Here is a 15,329-nt window from a genome sequence, read left to right as displayed (position 1 = left end):
TTCAGCAATTATCACATGTCCATGGACAGTCCTCTTTTATCTGCATGCCACCTTCCTTTCCTATTTTAAAACAACTCCTAGGTATTATATTTTCTGTGAATATTTGTATATCTTTATTACATTGAATAATAGACATTATTTCTTAGTATCCATTAAATATATAATTGATTTTCAGATTTCTCTGAAATCTGAAACTTTTTATGGTTGGTTTGTTTGAGTCAGTATTAAGTAGTGTCAGTTACCTTTTCACTTCCCCTCTCCCTGAGGTAATGGTAATTTCTTGGAGCATTTTCTGCATTGTAGATTTGACTTTTTATGTCTGCCCTTTTGTTACCATACTCTTTCTCTCCTTGTTTTTCTTATGCATTTATAGTTAGAACTAGAAGCTTAAATGTTGTATGTGTGTGTGGGGGGGGAGCTAGCGATGATAAGAATATTTTTATAGGTTATGCTGTTTATTTCTGTGGATTTTCTCTTGGACCTTCCTGCTCAGTTGGCTTCTAACTGTGATCCTTAGATCTCAGCCTCCTGAGTAGCTAGCATTTTAGACACAAGCCACTGGTACCTAGCTTATTATTCCTTTTTTTTTTAATTAGCTGGAATTCTATAAAGGAGAAATCTCATTCAGCAACTGATACATTGGAATAGAATTTATGCCAAAGATTATTTTGTAATGATTTCCTTCGTTATCTTAAAATCTTATTTTCTTTTCTTTATTAAGGACTAGAGGTGGGGCTCAAAATGGTAAGACACATGTGTAGCGAGTGCTAGACTGATTCAAACCCCAGAACAGTCCCAAAGAGCCAACATTTTATGGAGTTAATTCCTTTTATATCACATTTATTTATTGTCATTAAAATTATCTTGTTCTGTTTTGATCCCTCTTTTGGAAATATTAGAATATTCCTATGTGATGTAATTTATATTGTACGATACTCTCCAAAGAAAAAGGGTTGTTATGAACTTAAAATTGCATATATAGAGAATCCCCACCAATTTAAAACTTGGTAAATATTAAATAGTAAAATTTAAACTTGAACGATAACCTCCATTATTAATTTTAACACAATATATCTTATTTTTTTTCTTTATAGCTTTTGGACTTCTTGGATCAGCATCCCTTTTCCTTTACTCCTCTAATTCAGAGATCACTGGAATTTTCTGTAACCTATGTTTTTACTGAAGTTGGTGAAGGTGTTACATTTGAACGATTTATCGTGCAATGCATGAATCTTATTAAGATGATTGTCAAAAATTATGCTTATAAACCATCCAAAAATTTTGAAGGTAATACACTTTCTTACCTCATCTTTTGTAGTTCTTTATGTGAAATAATACTATAGATCATTTTCTTAAAACTCATTTATTTTAGTTTGAAAAATTAAGTTGATGTGTCTGGCAGAAATAAAAAATAAGAATTTGTCTTTAATATATCAACACCAGCTTTGAAAAACTTTATAGAGCACTTAGTAAGTAATTCGTTGAAGCTTAGAGACTGTAAAGATTCTTCATTCCTGTTATTTGTTGAAGTATATAAAATTCATTGGTTTATGGGGCAGGCACCAAGGTAAATGAGTAGTATTTGGGAGTGGGCACCATGAGTGCAAGTCAATTTAGTATGTTGTTCTAGTGTAGCACAATAAGCTGCAATTTGAGAAGGTAAGACAGTTGTACTGTTTTGTGTGTATATTTAAAAGGAAAGATTGTCATGAAATATGGTTACAATAAAAATACCCAAAAGTATCTTTTCCTCCAAGAGCATATTTTTTTGTTATACAATTCAACTTAGAATGTTTAAGCTGTAATTGAGATACTTTCTTTTTCTAGATAGCAGCCCTGAAACGCTTGAAGCTCATAAGATTAAGATGGCCTTCTTCACATATCCCACTTTGACAGAGATATGCAGAAGATTAGTCTCGCAGTACTTTTTATTAACTGAAGAAGAGCTGACAATGTGGGAAGAAGATCCAGAAGGCTTTAGTAAGAATTAAGTTTTCTGTTTATCATGGCTTGTCTCTCTCCATAAATATATGTTTAAATGATAGTATAAACTTTAATATAGTAGTTGTGACCTAGGTATCTTAGGTCTTTAAAATTAACATTTTTTGAACAATTTTGAACAAATTGAAAAGCAGAAAATGAATTTTTTTTCAAATATGAAGCAAAATTTTGTCTAGAAATTAATCTTTTTAATTTTTCGATGCCCTTTCAAGTGTAAGTTAAAACAAAAAATATAAAAGTACTGTTTCTCTCTACTATTAAGTTTTTACTAATAAGTTTACATTTTATCATTCATTCCACATTATTTTTTTATTTCTGGAAAACTTTGTTTTTTCTGGGTGGATAGGGTAAAGTATGTGTATAAGCTTGAACCCAAGGCAAATGAATGCTACCTAAGCTAGAGGCTTTTTTTTTTCCGGGTTATGGGGCTTGAACTTGGCCTGGGCACTGTCCTTGAGCTCTTCAGCTCAAAGCTACCACCCTACTCCTGGGCCTGGTTGCTGTCCCTGAGCTCTTCAGCTCTAGGCTGCCACCCTACCCTAGAGCCAAGCTCCACTTCCCATTTTCTAGCAGTTAATTGGAGATAAGAGTCTCAAGTCCTTTTGTGCCTGTGCTGGCTTTGAACCTTGATCCTCAGATCTCAGCCTCCTGAGTAGCTAGAATTACAAGCATGAGCCACTGAGCCCAGCACTAGAGGTTTTTTTGTATGCTTAAAATGAGTGCTTTATTTATCCCCCTTCATGACAGGAGGTCTTTTTTAAAAATCTGTTTAAATTTTTGTAGTGGATAGATTACTTTTAAAATGTCAGGCCCCATGCCTAGAAGAGTCATGTGTCAAATGCCTTTCATGTGAATTAGTGGTGCAATAGAACAATGGCTTCTACTTAGCTTCACTAATGTAGAAAAATCAAGTACAAATGACAAAAAAAACCACATTTGACATTCTGTTAAATGTAGCAGAAACTAGCATCTGCTTAGTCCTTTGGTTGGATGCCATTGTGTAGGAACAACGTGTTTCCTAATACTTTAACAGTGCCTTAACACTTTTTGGAAGGCTTGCTCTTTTTCATTTGGAATTACTTTAGTTTACCTAGAAGATACAGTATTATACTGTATAATATATTTTATTCTATTTTTTTCTAGCTACAATTATGTATTTCAGTTGGTTTTCTTTATGCAGCATATATAATATACCATAAAAAACTGCTCAAGTCCTTGAAATTTTAAAATTGTATAATAGTTTACATTCACTATAAATAGAAGGCCTTTATGGAGGGTAATTTAATTTGAAAAGCATGATTGCTATATTGAAATAAATTTTAGGGTGGTAATGGTATAATATTAAGTAATATCTGATACTTGGGGACAACAGGTACTTTGCACTTGCTTCCTTAAAGAAGTTCGGTGTTTTTTTTTGGGAGGGAGGTTCCTCTAGGGCTTGAACTCAGGGCCTGAGCATTGTCCTTGGGCTCTCCTCAAGAACAACATTCTATCACTTGAGCCACAGCTCCACTTCCAGCTTTTCTATGTTTGTGGTACTGAGGAAATGAACCAGGGTCTTCATGCATCCTAGACAAGCACTCTACCACTAGGCAAACTCCTGACCCTATCCTTAAAGAAGATCTAGTCAAAGTGAGAATGCTTTTGGATTTAATGTACCTGATAGGTATATTGATTCTATGATGTGGCCTATAGTGAAGAAGTTGGTACAAGGACCATGTACTGAAGGATTTCCATTTAATGTTTAAAGGTAGTCACTGAAACATTATGTTGATACCATTCTAACCTTTGCACAAAAATTAGATTCTGGAAACACTATTATAACGTTTCTGGATAACATCATTTGTCTTGCTTTTAATTGCAGCAGTGGAAGAAACAGGAGGAGATTCCTGGAAATACAGTTTGAGGGTAAGTACTAAGTGAAAGAAAAATCAACAGAGATAGGCTTAACCTTTGTAAAATTCATAGTAGACAATACTATATTAAAGATCCCAAACATTAACTCAGATTTATAATTTAGACTTATTCATAATTGCAGAAGCTATATATCGGAAAGGGAATTACTAAATTAAATTATACATTTTAGTAGGATTTTTTTTTCTTTTTATTAACATGGGGTTGGTACACAAACTTTCTTCATGTGTTTGTAGTTTGACAAATAATTGTCACATAAGTGGCAAATATTTATGGAAGTGCAAACTGTCACTTTTTGGTTAAAATGATCCTTCTTCCCACCTTTAGGTCTTCCCTTTATACATATACATTCATATACATATACATACATGTGAACATATGTACTTATAAATGCATATATACGTATATACATACACATTGCTGATTAAGGGTCTTAAACTCAGGATCTAGATGTGTTCCTGAGTTTTTTTGCTCTATTACTTTGAGCCATAGCTCCACTTTCAGTTTTTAAGTAGTTAATTAAAGATAAGAAAACTCATAGGGACTTTTTTGATCTGTTTCTTCAGCCTCCTGATTAGCTAGGATTGTAGGCGTGAGCCACCTGCACCTGGCCTTAATAAAAAATTTTGGCATCTATTTATTTATTTATGTATTTATTTTTGGTGGGTCATGGGGCTTGAACTTGGCCTGGGAGTTGTCCCTGAGCTCTTCAGCTCATGGCTACCACCCTACCCTTGAGCCAAGCCCCACTTCCCATTTTCTAGAGGTTAATTGGAGAAAAGAGTCTCAGGTCCTTTTGTGCCCATGCTGGCTTTGAACCTTGATCCTCAGATCTCAGCCTCCTGAGTAGCTAGGATTACAGGCATGAGCCACAGAGCTTGGCTCTGTGACATATTTTGTTGTTGTTTTTAAAAGCATTTATGGTTTTCTGAAAATATATCTTAAATGTTTAGACTCGGAAACTTGTAGTTGTAAATCAAGGATTACACTGATGTAATAAAAATGGAAAAACTTTATGGTAGCCTCAAACAGACTAAAAAGCGTGCTGATGTCTAATCAACTTCTCATGGTAACTAGTTTGTCAGTTATCAGGACTAATCTCCCCACTCCAAGTTTGTTAAGCAGATTTCTGCTATGGTATATCTTACATATGGTATCATCTTACATATATATATATTTCTTTTTTTTTTTTTTTTTTTTTTTTTTTGCCAGTCGTGGGCTTGAGCTCAGGGCCTGAGCACTGTTCTTGGATTTTCTCAAGGTTAGAGCTCTTCCACTTGAGCCTCAGCACCATTTCTGGCTTTTTTCTATGTATGTGGTACCCAGGAGTCTAACCCAGGTCTTCGTGCATGCTAGGCAAGCACTCTACCACTAGGCCAAACTCCCGGCCCACTTGTATATATTTCAATATGTAAATCTACATAGTTCTTTTTTAAACATAAAGCAAAATAATGTAGACGTTTAATTATAATGCCTTTATATTATGAACCATTTCCTGATTTAGCACTTTTAAAAATCAAGCTAATCTTTTGTTCTTTTTTTTTTAACAATAGCTAACTACATTTGTTACTGTTTGTGTTAAAAGATTTGCTGATTTTTTATGGTGTTTTAAATTTATGAGTTGTTTTCTTGGTTGTTATGTTATTGATGACAGTAATATAGAATATAGTACTGAACTAGAGTGAACCACTGCTTTGCAGCATACTACCCTGGGTGAGGTCTCTACCTGGGTGAGGAAGCAGGGAACACATTTATTTATTTGTTTGTTTGTTTGTTTATCCATCCATCCATCCATCCATCCATCCTTTTGGTGGTACTAGAGTACCAGTCTGCTGAGCAATTGCTCTACCACTTGCTTTAGGTGGCCTTCCTTTTCCCCAGGTAGTTCTATAACTTTCTACCTGTTTCTACTAATATTGGCCCTGTGATTTTACCTGTTTCTTCCTGGGAAGAAACACTATTACTAACATGCTTGACTTGTTGCTAGAGATAGCTTCTCAATTTCTTTGTGTGTGTGTGTGTGTGTGTGTGATAGTAGCTTGCCTCAAACTGTGATACACTTATATCTGCTTCTCTTTTAGGTATGAGCTACTACACCTGGTTTATGGAATGCATTTTGAGTTATAATTAAAAATTATTTTTGGGGGCCAGGAGTTTGGCCTAGTGGTAGAGTGCTTGCCTAGCATGCACGAAGACCCAGGGTTTGATTCCTCGGTACCACATACATAGAAAAAAGCCAGAAATGGTGCTGTGGCTCAAGTGGTAAAGCTCTAGCCTTGAGAAAGCCCGAGAACAGCGCCCAGACCCTGAGTTCAAGGCCCAGGACTGGCAAAAAAAAAAAAAAAGAAAAGAAGGAAAGAAAGAAAGAAGGAGAAAAAGAAAGAAAGAAAGAAAATACATTTTGAATGCAAATGCCAAGTGATTGAAATAAAGATGGTTATGCATTAAGTTATTATAACTTGCCCTTATTTTCTATTGTATTGATTCCAAAAAAGTAATTACCTTTTCATTGCTGAAGATTGAATCCCAGGCATCATATTTGCTAGGCAAACACTCTACTATTGAGCAGCACCCTCAACCCTGGGGCTATTATGTTGAAAACGGAAATATTTCAGTTTTAGGATTCCAAGAATGGGTACTCTTTGCTTAATTTTAATAGTCAGTACATGTCTTTAAAAAAAATTACTCTTTTTTTCCTATCCAGCCTTGCACTGAAGTATTATTTATAGATATATTCCATGAATATAACCAGACTCTTACTCCTGTGCTTCTAGAAATGGTAAAATCACTTCAAGGTAAGGTTTATTTTGTGATAATCTTACATAGCCACTTAATTAATGATCAGAATAGCCTGAGTACTATGTATAAGGTACTATATCCTAGGTCATATATTGAATATGAATTTGAGAAAGACTGAATGTCTTCTGAAAGTTTGGTGTTTGATATGTCTTGAATTATAACTAAAGAATCGATGGTTTTTCCTGCTGTTAAGCATGATAGCAGCAAAAGCAAAATGGCAGCCATATTGTATAGGGAAATAGTCTTTCTAGAGCATGTTGTGATAAGTAGTGAGAAAAGGTTAATCATGATGTACTGTCTTCACAGTTGTACTTTTGTGAATAGAAAGAATGACTGATTCAAAAGAATAATAAAATGAATTTTAGATACATAATCACTGAATTTTATGTATATGTAATTAACTATTTTACTATTAGTTACCATTAATTTATACTTTCTGACTTCTCCTAGACTATAAGTTTCAGGCCACATTGATCACCACTTGTATTTGTTCTTTATTCTTAGTAGCTTGAGTACTCAGTGTTTCTTAGCTAACTGACCTCACCAGATTGAATGTATTGGAAAAGGGAAAGTGGCTACAAATGTTCTTGAGCTTTAGACTCTTTATAGCAGAGAAAACTCCTACGTTATTAATACTGATTGTAGACAGAGCTTGTGGTGTATATGTGTATAAGGAGTCTTGGGAGAGAAAAGTGCTTCAAAGCCAGAACCTAAGATTTTCAACTTAGGAAGTAAAATAACCTACAAAAAAGCTTCATAAGAAAGTATTAATGCCAAGAACAAGGGCTCATGGGTGTAATTGTAGCTATTTAGGATGTTGATATCTGACGAACACAGTTCTGGACAAGAAAAAGTCTGTGAGATTTTTAACTCCAGTAAACTACCAAAAAAAAATGAATTGGAGCAGTGGCACAGGTGGCAGTGCACTGGCCTTGAAGGGGATGGCCAAGGGAGGGGAGAGCTCAGGAACAGTACCTGGGCCCTGAGTTCAAGTCCCAGGAATGGCACACACACAGAAAAGTTTCTGTGATAAATACAGTTTATATAGTTGTACATTCCAAAACTGAGGAAAATTTCATTTGTCATTACAAAAATATATTTGCAATGATAGAAATATTAACCAGTTTGATCTAATTATACCAAATTTTGTTCATAAAGTCATAACATGTTTTGTACCTCATACGTTTATAAGTTATCAAAGGTAGTAAAAGTGAAAAAAATCATTACTGCGCTGTGTGTGTGTGCACATGTGTGTGTGTGCGCACGCCCTGGTGCTGGTCCTGAAGCTTGAACTGAGTGCCTGGTCACAGTCCCCCAGCTTTTTTGATGAAGGCCACTACTCTACTACTCTGCCAGTTGAACAACAGCTCCCTTTCTGGCTTTTTGCTGGGTAATTGGAGATGAGTCTCATGGACTTTCCTGCCTAGGCTGACCTTCAAACCATGAACTCAGCCTTCTGAGTAGCTAGGATTACTACAGCTGCCTAACTAAAAAAGTATTATTTTAAAAATAATTTTTATACATAAAGACAAGTACTGCATGATTTTTTTCTTGTGGAATATAAAAAAAGTTGATTTTGTAGCAGTTGCAAATAGAATGTCAATTACCAGAGGTGGGGGTAAAAGGGAAGGGATGAGGAAAGATGGATAATTTTGCATTAAGTTAAGTTCTGTCATGCTGTTGCACAGTAGGGTTACAATATTTAACATTATTGTACTATGTATTTGGAAGAACCAGAGAAGCTATTTTAAATATTTTAACCACAGGACCGGGAGTTTGGCCTAGTGGTAAAGTGCCTGCCTTTGCATACTGAAAGACCCGGGTTCAATTCCTTGGTACCACATACATAGAAAAAAAAAAGCTGGAAGTGGTGCTGAGGCTCAAGGGATAGAGCTCTGGCCTTGAGAAGGTCCAAGGACAGTGCTTAGCCCCTGAGCTCAAGCCCAGGACTGACCAAAAAAATATATGTATATATTTTAACCACCAAACAATGATATAGATTAGCAGATAGATATACTTAATCTGGTTAAGACATTGCACAATGTGCCGTGCATCAGAATATCATGTGCTATTGTATTAATGTGTAATTTTTATATACTGGTTAAAAACTAAAATTGAAAATTAGTTTTATTAACTTTTACTGATGTGTGTGTATATGTGTCTGTGTATGCATGTATCATAAATATATATAATTTTGTTTTAGGACCCACCAATGTAGAAGATATGGAAGCATTGTTAATCAAAGATGCTGGTATGCAAAGCTGAAGTAATTTTAAAATATATATTTATCTAGTTCTTAGATGGTCTGTGTTGTGTTCAGTATTGTGTTGGGAGCATAGATACATAATAGTAAAATATTAACTGTGGTAAGGGAGATCACCAGTGAAACAGAAAGTTAACTATAAAACTGTGGGATGTTTAATGCTAAAAGTAGATGGTAACCTTGAGGTGGTATGCTATACCCAGAAAAAGATTCCTGAAGAACCATATTGTATGACCACAAGGAAGTAGCGGTTACTTACACAAGGGTTAGATGCCTGAGTAGTGTTCTAACAAGATTAAGCTATATGTGTAGGGCATTTTAAAGTAAGGAAGACAAACATACAGAAGTTGAATTGTAACTAGACATGAAGTAGTGTGAGCCAGAATACTAAAGATATTACAGACCATATTTTATAATGTGGTCTCTATATAGAAGCAGATCATTTTTGTTTGTTTTTTTGAGACAAGGTCTCATGATATCGCAAAGGTTGATCTTAAACTTCTTGTAGCTGTTTATTTTTCTGCCTCAGCCATTCAGGTGATGCTGGAGTACACACTGATGTCATAAGTGGTTAGATACTATTTTGCAAATTTGATCCAAATATTTGAATGAGTTTAGTTTTCTACTTAGAAGTACTGCAAAGTTTTTGGGCAGAGCATGGAGTAAAATTATTTAAGCCGTGGTCTAATGATTTCCCTTGGTTACCATGTTGTATATTTCCATGAACTTACTACCCTCCTGCCTTGACCTTTTTTTTTGACTAGTCCTGGGGCTTGAACTCAGGGCCTGAGCACTGTCCTTGAGCTTTCTCAAGCTAGAGCTCTACCACTTGAGACACAGCCCCACTTCTGGCTTTTTTCTGTGTATGTGGTACCGAGGAATTGAACCCGGGTCTTCATCCATGCTAGGCAAGCACTCTACCACTGGGCCAAACTCCCATCCCTGCCTTAATCTTTTAAGTGCTATATTACAGGTGTAGGCTACCATGTCTGGTAGTAGTTACAGGTTTGCACAAAAGATCAAATAGTTGGGCTGGGAGTTTGGCCTAGTGGTAAGACTGCATGCCTGAAGACTTGAGTTTGATTGTTTGGTACCACATACATAGAAAAAGCTGGAAGTAGTGCTGTGGCTTAAGTGGTAGAGCATCAGGCCTTGAGAAAGCCTAAGTACAGTGCTAAGGCCCTGAGTTCAAGCCTCAGGACTGGGCATTAAAAAAAAAAGATGAAATAGTCTGAATTTTTTCTTTCTGTAATTTTCTTTTTAGTGTATAATGCTGTTGGATTAGCTGCTTATGAACTATTTGACAGTATTGATTTTGATCAATGGTTTAAAACTCAACTTCTTCCAGAATTACAAGTCAGTCACAACAGGCAAGTATAATTTCTGTGTTTATTATACCTTTATTTTGCTTTCATTTTTTTTTAAATGAAGGAAAGTAAGCAATAAAATAGCTTACAATTTTGAAAAGGCTATAGTATGACTGAGCAGTTAATATGTACTGTAAAAAAAGACTTCTGCAATTTATAACTGAAATACAGGTAAAAGACTACTAGAGTTCTATGTTACTTTTAAAAATAATTATATGAATTGTGTTACATGTGAAGTATTTCACATATATGGTCATATAGGAGAAAAGAAATAGAGGACTATGCAAAGGTTTGAGAAGATAGGTCTCTAATCCCAGATATAAGGTGAACAAAGAGGAAAGTCAGTAAACAGGGACTGTAATTGATATTAGAAATAACACCCATGAAAAGTGTCTGTCCTGGGAATTCCTACAGAGCCATGCTATAATTCTTTGAGGAGACAGTAGAATAGAGTTTAAAGGAAACATCTTAGAACACATTTGAATCCACTTTACACTTGCTGTAGTGTCTACCTCAATCCATATGACATTTGTTGCCCAGTTCTTTGTTTTACATGTAAGCATTTGCTTATCTAAATTTTCTTGTTGAATGAAGGAGAAAAGTCTATTAAAAATTCCTTTTTAAAAATTAAAAAATTATATGATGTAAAAATCAATGTTAATAAATTCTTTAAAAAAATTAAAAAGCTGTTAAACGTTGATTTACAGACTAAAAACTTACTTTAAGTGTGTGTGTGTCTGTGAAGGATGCAGTACTTTTTGAGTTACTTCTGTGTCTGTAGTTCCTACTAGAAGGAGGTATATATAATCACAGATTAGTAAATTTTTGTTGACTAATTACTGAATAACTGTAGAGCCACCTGTATGTGGTTCAGATGGTTTAAAAGTGTGTGTGTGTGTGTGTGTGTGTGTGAACAAAAACATAAGAAGGGGTATTAATGTATGAGACGTAATGCACCTTCTGTCTGATGAATGTAACTGTAACCCCTGTAACTGTAACCTCAATAATAAAAAATAAAATGAGAAAAAAAGAAATAATTAACTTTTATATAAAATTAACTATATAACTGAATATAAATTAACTTTATATAAAATTAACTTTTATATAGTGAAATATATTAAATCAAATAGACTTCTTAAAGTGTAGATTTCTGTAGTAGCCTCCTTTAATTTCATGATTTTTCTCTACGTAGGTATAAGCCCTTGCGGCGCAGAGTGATTTGGCTCATTGGTCAGTGGATTTCTGTGAAATTCAAGCCTGACTTAAGACCCATGCTTTACCAGGCAATCTGTAACTTGCTTCAAGATCAAGATTTAGTGGTATGTCAGCCTCCCTAATGACCATCTCAAGACATCAGAAGGTCCTATGAAATGTTTAAACCTTTTTTTTTTTTTTTTTAAATGGCATGAAAGAGGAAAGTAGTTCTGTTACAGGTGTGGCAGTTTAGCATACAGCTCTTTAGCTAGGAAGTAAGTTTTATATAGATTATTTTGTGCACAAGAAACTAGACTTGAGTCTTGGCTTGATTTCCTGTTAGTTGATCTTGGAAACTATGAGTATGTTACCCTTTTCCAACTCAGCTGAATAGTTAATCAAAGCTTGAGCAGATAAGAGGATCAGATTGTAATGTTATGATTTACCTAGAAAGCAGGTTGAACTACAAAACAAAATTTGGGAGTTTGTATTTGTGCACTTTGGGATTTAGAAAATCCTTGAGATTTAAGGGTTTACTGTATTGTAATTAGGAATACAGTTTGTGTTGTTCTTTTTCTCCTTCCTTGTCTCCTGCACCATTCACTTAATTGTCCTCCAATTTGCCCAAATGCTGTTTTTCTGCTTCTGTTTTCTTTTTTCTTCTGGCATCTCTTACTTGTCACAGACCCCTAGTCCTCTGCTCTCTACGTGCCTTAATGCCCAGCATTCTTTCTTTTTGTAAGCACTCACTGGATTTAAAGACTGTCCTTAGGCAAATAAGAGAAAACTGTAAGGTTCACAAAGATTAAACAATGAAGGAATATCCTTTTATTTCTGCATATTAAGGAGACCTATGATTTTAATGTTAACAAAAAGAATAAACTGGTATCTTACCGATTTTTTTTGTTAAGTACTAATGGTGTTTAATAGTACTAGAATAATAAAAAAAAACTCTTGTTATACTTTGTTTTAGGTTCGAATCGAAACAGCTACAACTCTGAAGTTAAATATCCTTCTAAAATTTCATTGCAAACTATATCATTGTGAAGTATTTCATTGCAAAGAAGATTGTTGGCTTCATTCATGGATTTCATTCGTTCATATATTCATGCCTGGGTCCAAAAATCTATAAGACTTTCAAGTGGACTGGAAGTTTGGCCTAGTGGTAGAGTGCTGGCATAGCATGAACAAAGACCCGGGTTCGATTCTTCGTTGCCACATACATAGAAAAAAGCTGAAAGTGGTGCTGAGGCTCAAGTGGTAGAGCTGTAGCCTTGAGAAAGTCCAAAGACAGTGCTCAGGCCCTGAGCTCAAGCCAAGGACTGGCAAAAAAAAAAAAAAAAAATTTTTTTTCAAGCGTAATTTTGAATGACTAAATAATATTTGTTTTAGGTCTATTTTAATTTTGATAAACCTCAACTATTAGTTCTCAGTATTCCTTAACTGCCTTTTTACCTGTTGATGATTTTGAATTTAGAACAGATCAGTTTCTACCGGTAAGAGTATTCATTTCCAGATTTTCTAACAATTTTTGTTAGTATCTTTTGAACACAAGTACTTTTGTATACATTTGTTTATGTATGTATTTATATTAAAAGTGGATTTAAAAGAATTTTGGATTATTTTGATGGACTTCACTTTTATTTTATTTTATTTTTTTGTGGGTCATGGGCTTGAATTCTGGGCCTGGGTGCTATCCCTGAGCTCTTAAGCTCAAGGCTACCGCCCTCCCCCTTGAGCCATGGCCACACTTTCCATTTTCTAGGAGTTAACTGGAGATAAGAGTCTCTAGTGTCCTGGCTGGCTTTGAACAGGAATCCTCAGATCTCAGCCTCCCAAGTAACTAGGATTACAGGCATGAGCCACTGTGCCCCGTTTGGATATCACTTTCTATTCTTGACAGTATAGAAGTTTAAACTGAGGGACTCATGGTGCTCTTCCATTTGAGCCATACCCCCAGAACTTTTTTCCTTTATTATTTTTCCAAATGAGATTTTATGTTTTGTCTATGCTGAACTGCAGTCTTCCTATTTGTGCTTTCCACATAGCTGAAATCACAGGCATGTACCACCAGACACAACTTACTTGTTAAGACAGATCTCTACTTATTTATACTTACATTCTTTGTGTGCTTATATGTATTGTATTATTAGGGCTTGAACTTGGGGCCTTGCTCTCACTTACCTTTGTTACTCAAAGCTAGCACTCTTATCACTGAAGCTGTAAATGGTGATGGCGCTCAAGTGGTAGAGCACTAGCTTTGAGAAAGCCCAAGGATAGTGCCCAGGTCCTGAGTTCAATCCCCAGGACTGGCAAAAAGAAAAAGAAAAGAAAAAAGTCCATAAAATAGAACCAAATGACCAAATGAGGTCCTCCCACGAACTCTCCCCATAACAAATTAATCTGATATCTGATTAAACAAATGTATATTTTATCAAAGTTGCTGTGATTTTTTTTTGTGTTTTATTTTTAGTTTTCAGCATTTTTATAATTTAGATCAAGTGAGATACAAGGTATTCATTTTTTATTTTCTAATAAACTACCGTTTTTAACATAACACATATATGTAAATATAGACACACAAGTGTATAAGTTTATGCAAAATATGTTAAAGGTATTAATTGATACTCTGCTTTAATATCTTGCATTTCTATGTGGTTGGCAACATACGAGGAAGAATAATGACAAGGCATTGTGAACAGCTTAGTTAACAGAATAAAATTTAAATATAACTTTGTTTAGACAGTCTCTTTTAAACATTACCTGGTTTATGGATGGTTAAAACTCTGAAATGAACCTAGTGTAGCAATAATAAAAAATTCTGTCTGACACAGTAGCAGGTTGTTTACATATCACTGAGGATTTGGCATTATGTTTTTCTTCATTGTTCTGGCACTGTGGTGTATCTCCATCTGTGTGTGGAGGAGGTCTTCACATTCTCTTCTGAGCCTTTTCTTTTGTTTTCTGCAGTATTTGGAGAGCGTGTTCACACTCCTTTTTCAGTTACTGCAGCAAGTTACAGAATGTGACACGAAGATGCATGTTCTACATGTTCTTTCCTGTGTAATTGAAAGAGTTAACATACAGGTAAATTGATTGTAAAACATGAAAATGTACATCAGAGTTGAGTAAGATATGTGTAGAATTTTGTTAATATATTAATTCAATCTTCAGGTTAATGTACATTGTTTAAAGGGCAAGGCATTCTTAAGCTGTTTCTAACATAAAAGTTGTGGTTTGAGTTCTTTATTCAAAGTTGACATTTATATTTAAATTTTTTTAATGACTAAGATAGAGATCTACAATAGAGCAAAACCTTGATACATAAGGCCATATAGTATGAAGCTAATTGAAAGGACCTCCAGGATATTGAAACAAAAGCCATATAACGAATGATTGTTGTCCTTAATGTACTATGTTATCTCTCATCTCCTTTGCTGTCCCTTGGGTATCTCATATTGTTACAGTATCTCACTTTGTTACCTGATATATTGAATTTATTTGTATTTGGTTATTTGAAATTTGATAGGGAAGGAGGGAAAACCAAGACGGGGGGTGGGTGGTGGGTGGGGGGGGAGGGTAATGGGTACCAATACATGTGAAAGGGTATCAATGTATGTGAATTAATGCACCTTCTATCTGGCAAATATCATGAAACCTTTTTATTAATTACAATAAAAAAAAAAGAAGGAATACGATTTCTACAATGGTTGGCAAGGTTTATGGTTGGGGGTTTATTAACTCACAGAATGGTTCTGAGACTAAAGTTGATGTAAAAGTTAAAAAAAAAG

The 15,329-nt window shown here is 34.9% G+C and overlaps 1 protein-coding gene across 7 annotated transcripts in view; it reads left to right on the top strand.

Moving 5' to 3' along the window:
• The window catches only part of Ipo11 (importin 11), a 121,588-nt gene that overhangs the window by 43,547 nt on the left and 62,712 nt on the right, over window positions 1-15,329 (top strand). For all 7 annotated transcript variants that reach the window (XM_090331881.1, XM_090331878.1, XM_090331880.1 and 4 more), the window contains 10 exons: window positions 1,095-1,287; window positions 1,828-1,980; window positions 3,866-3,909; window positions 6,620-6,710; window positions 8,918-8,965; window positions 10,242-10,347; window positions 11,537-11,663; window positions 12,512-12,545; window positions 12,994-13,034; window positions 14,509-14,625. In XM_090331881.1, coding sequence (XP_090188007.1) covers window positions 1,095-1,287; window positions 1,828-1,980; window positions 3,866-3,909; window positions 6,620-6,710; window positions 8,918-8,965; window positions 10,242-10,347; window positions 11,537-11,663; window positions 12,512-12,545; window positions 12,994-13,034; window positions 14,509-14,625 — 954 coding nt within the window. The remainder of the gene's footprint in view (window positions 1-1,094; window positions 1,288-1,827; window positions 1,981-3,865; window positions 3,910-6,619; window positions 6,711-8,917; window positions 8,966-10,241; window positions 10,348-11,536; window positions 11,664-12,511; window positions 12,546-12,993; window positions 13,035-14,508; window positions 14,626-15,329) is intronic.

The sequence above is a fragment of the Megascapheus bottae genome, chromosome 4 (genome assembly GCF_031878675.1).
Source record: "Megascapheus bottae isolate mThoBot1 chromosome 4, mThoBot2.hap1, whole genome shotgun sequence".
NCBI lineage: Eukaryota > Metazoa > Chordata > Mammalia > Rodentia > Geomyidae > Megascapheus > Megascapheus bottae.
This window is presented reverse-complemented; position numbering and strand designations above follow the sequence as displayed.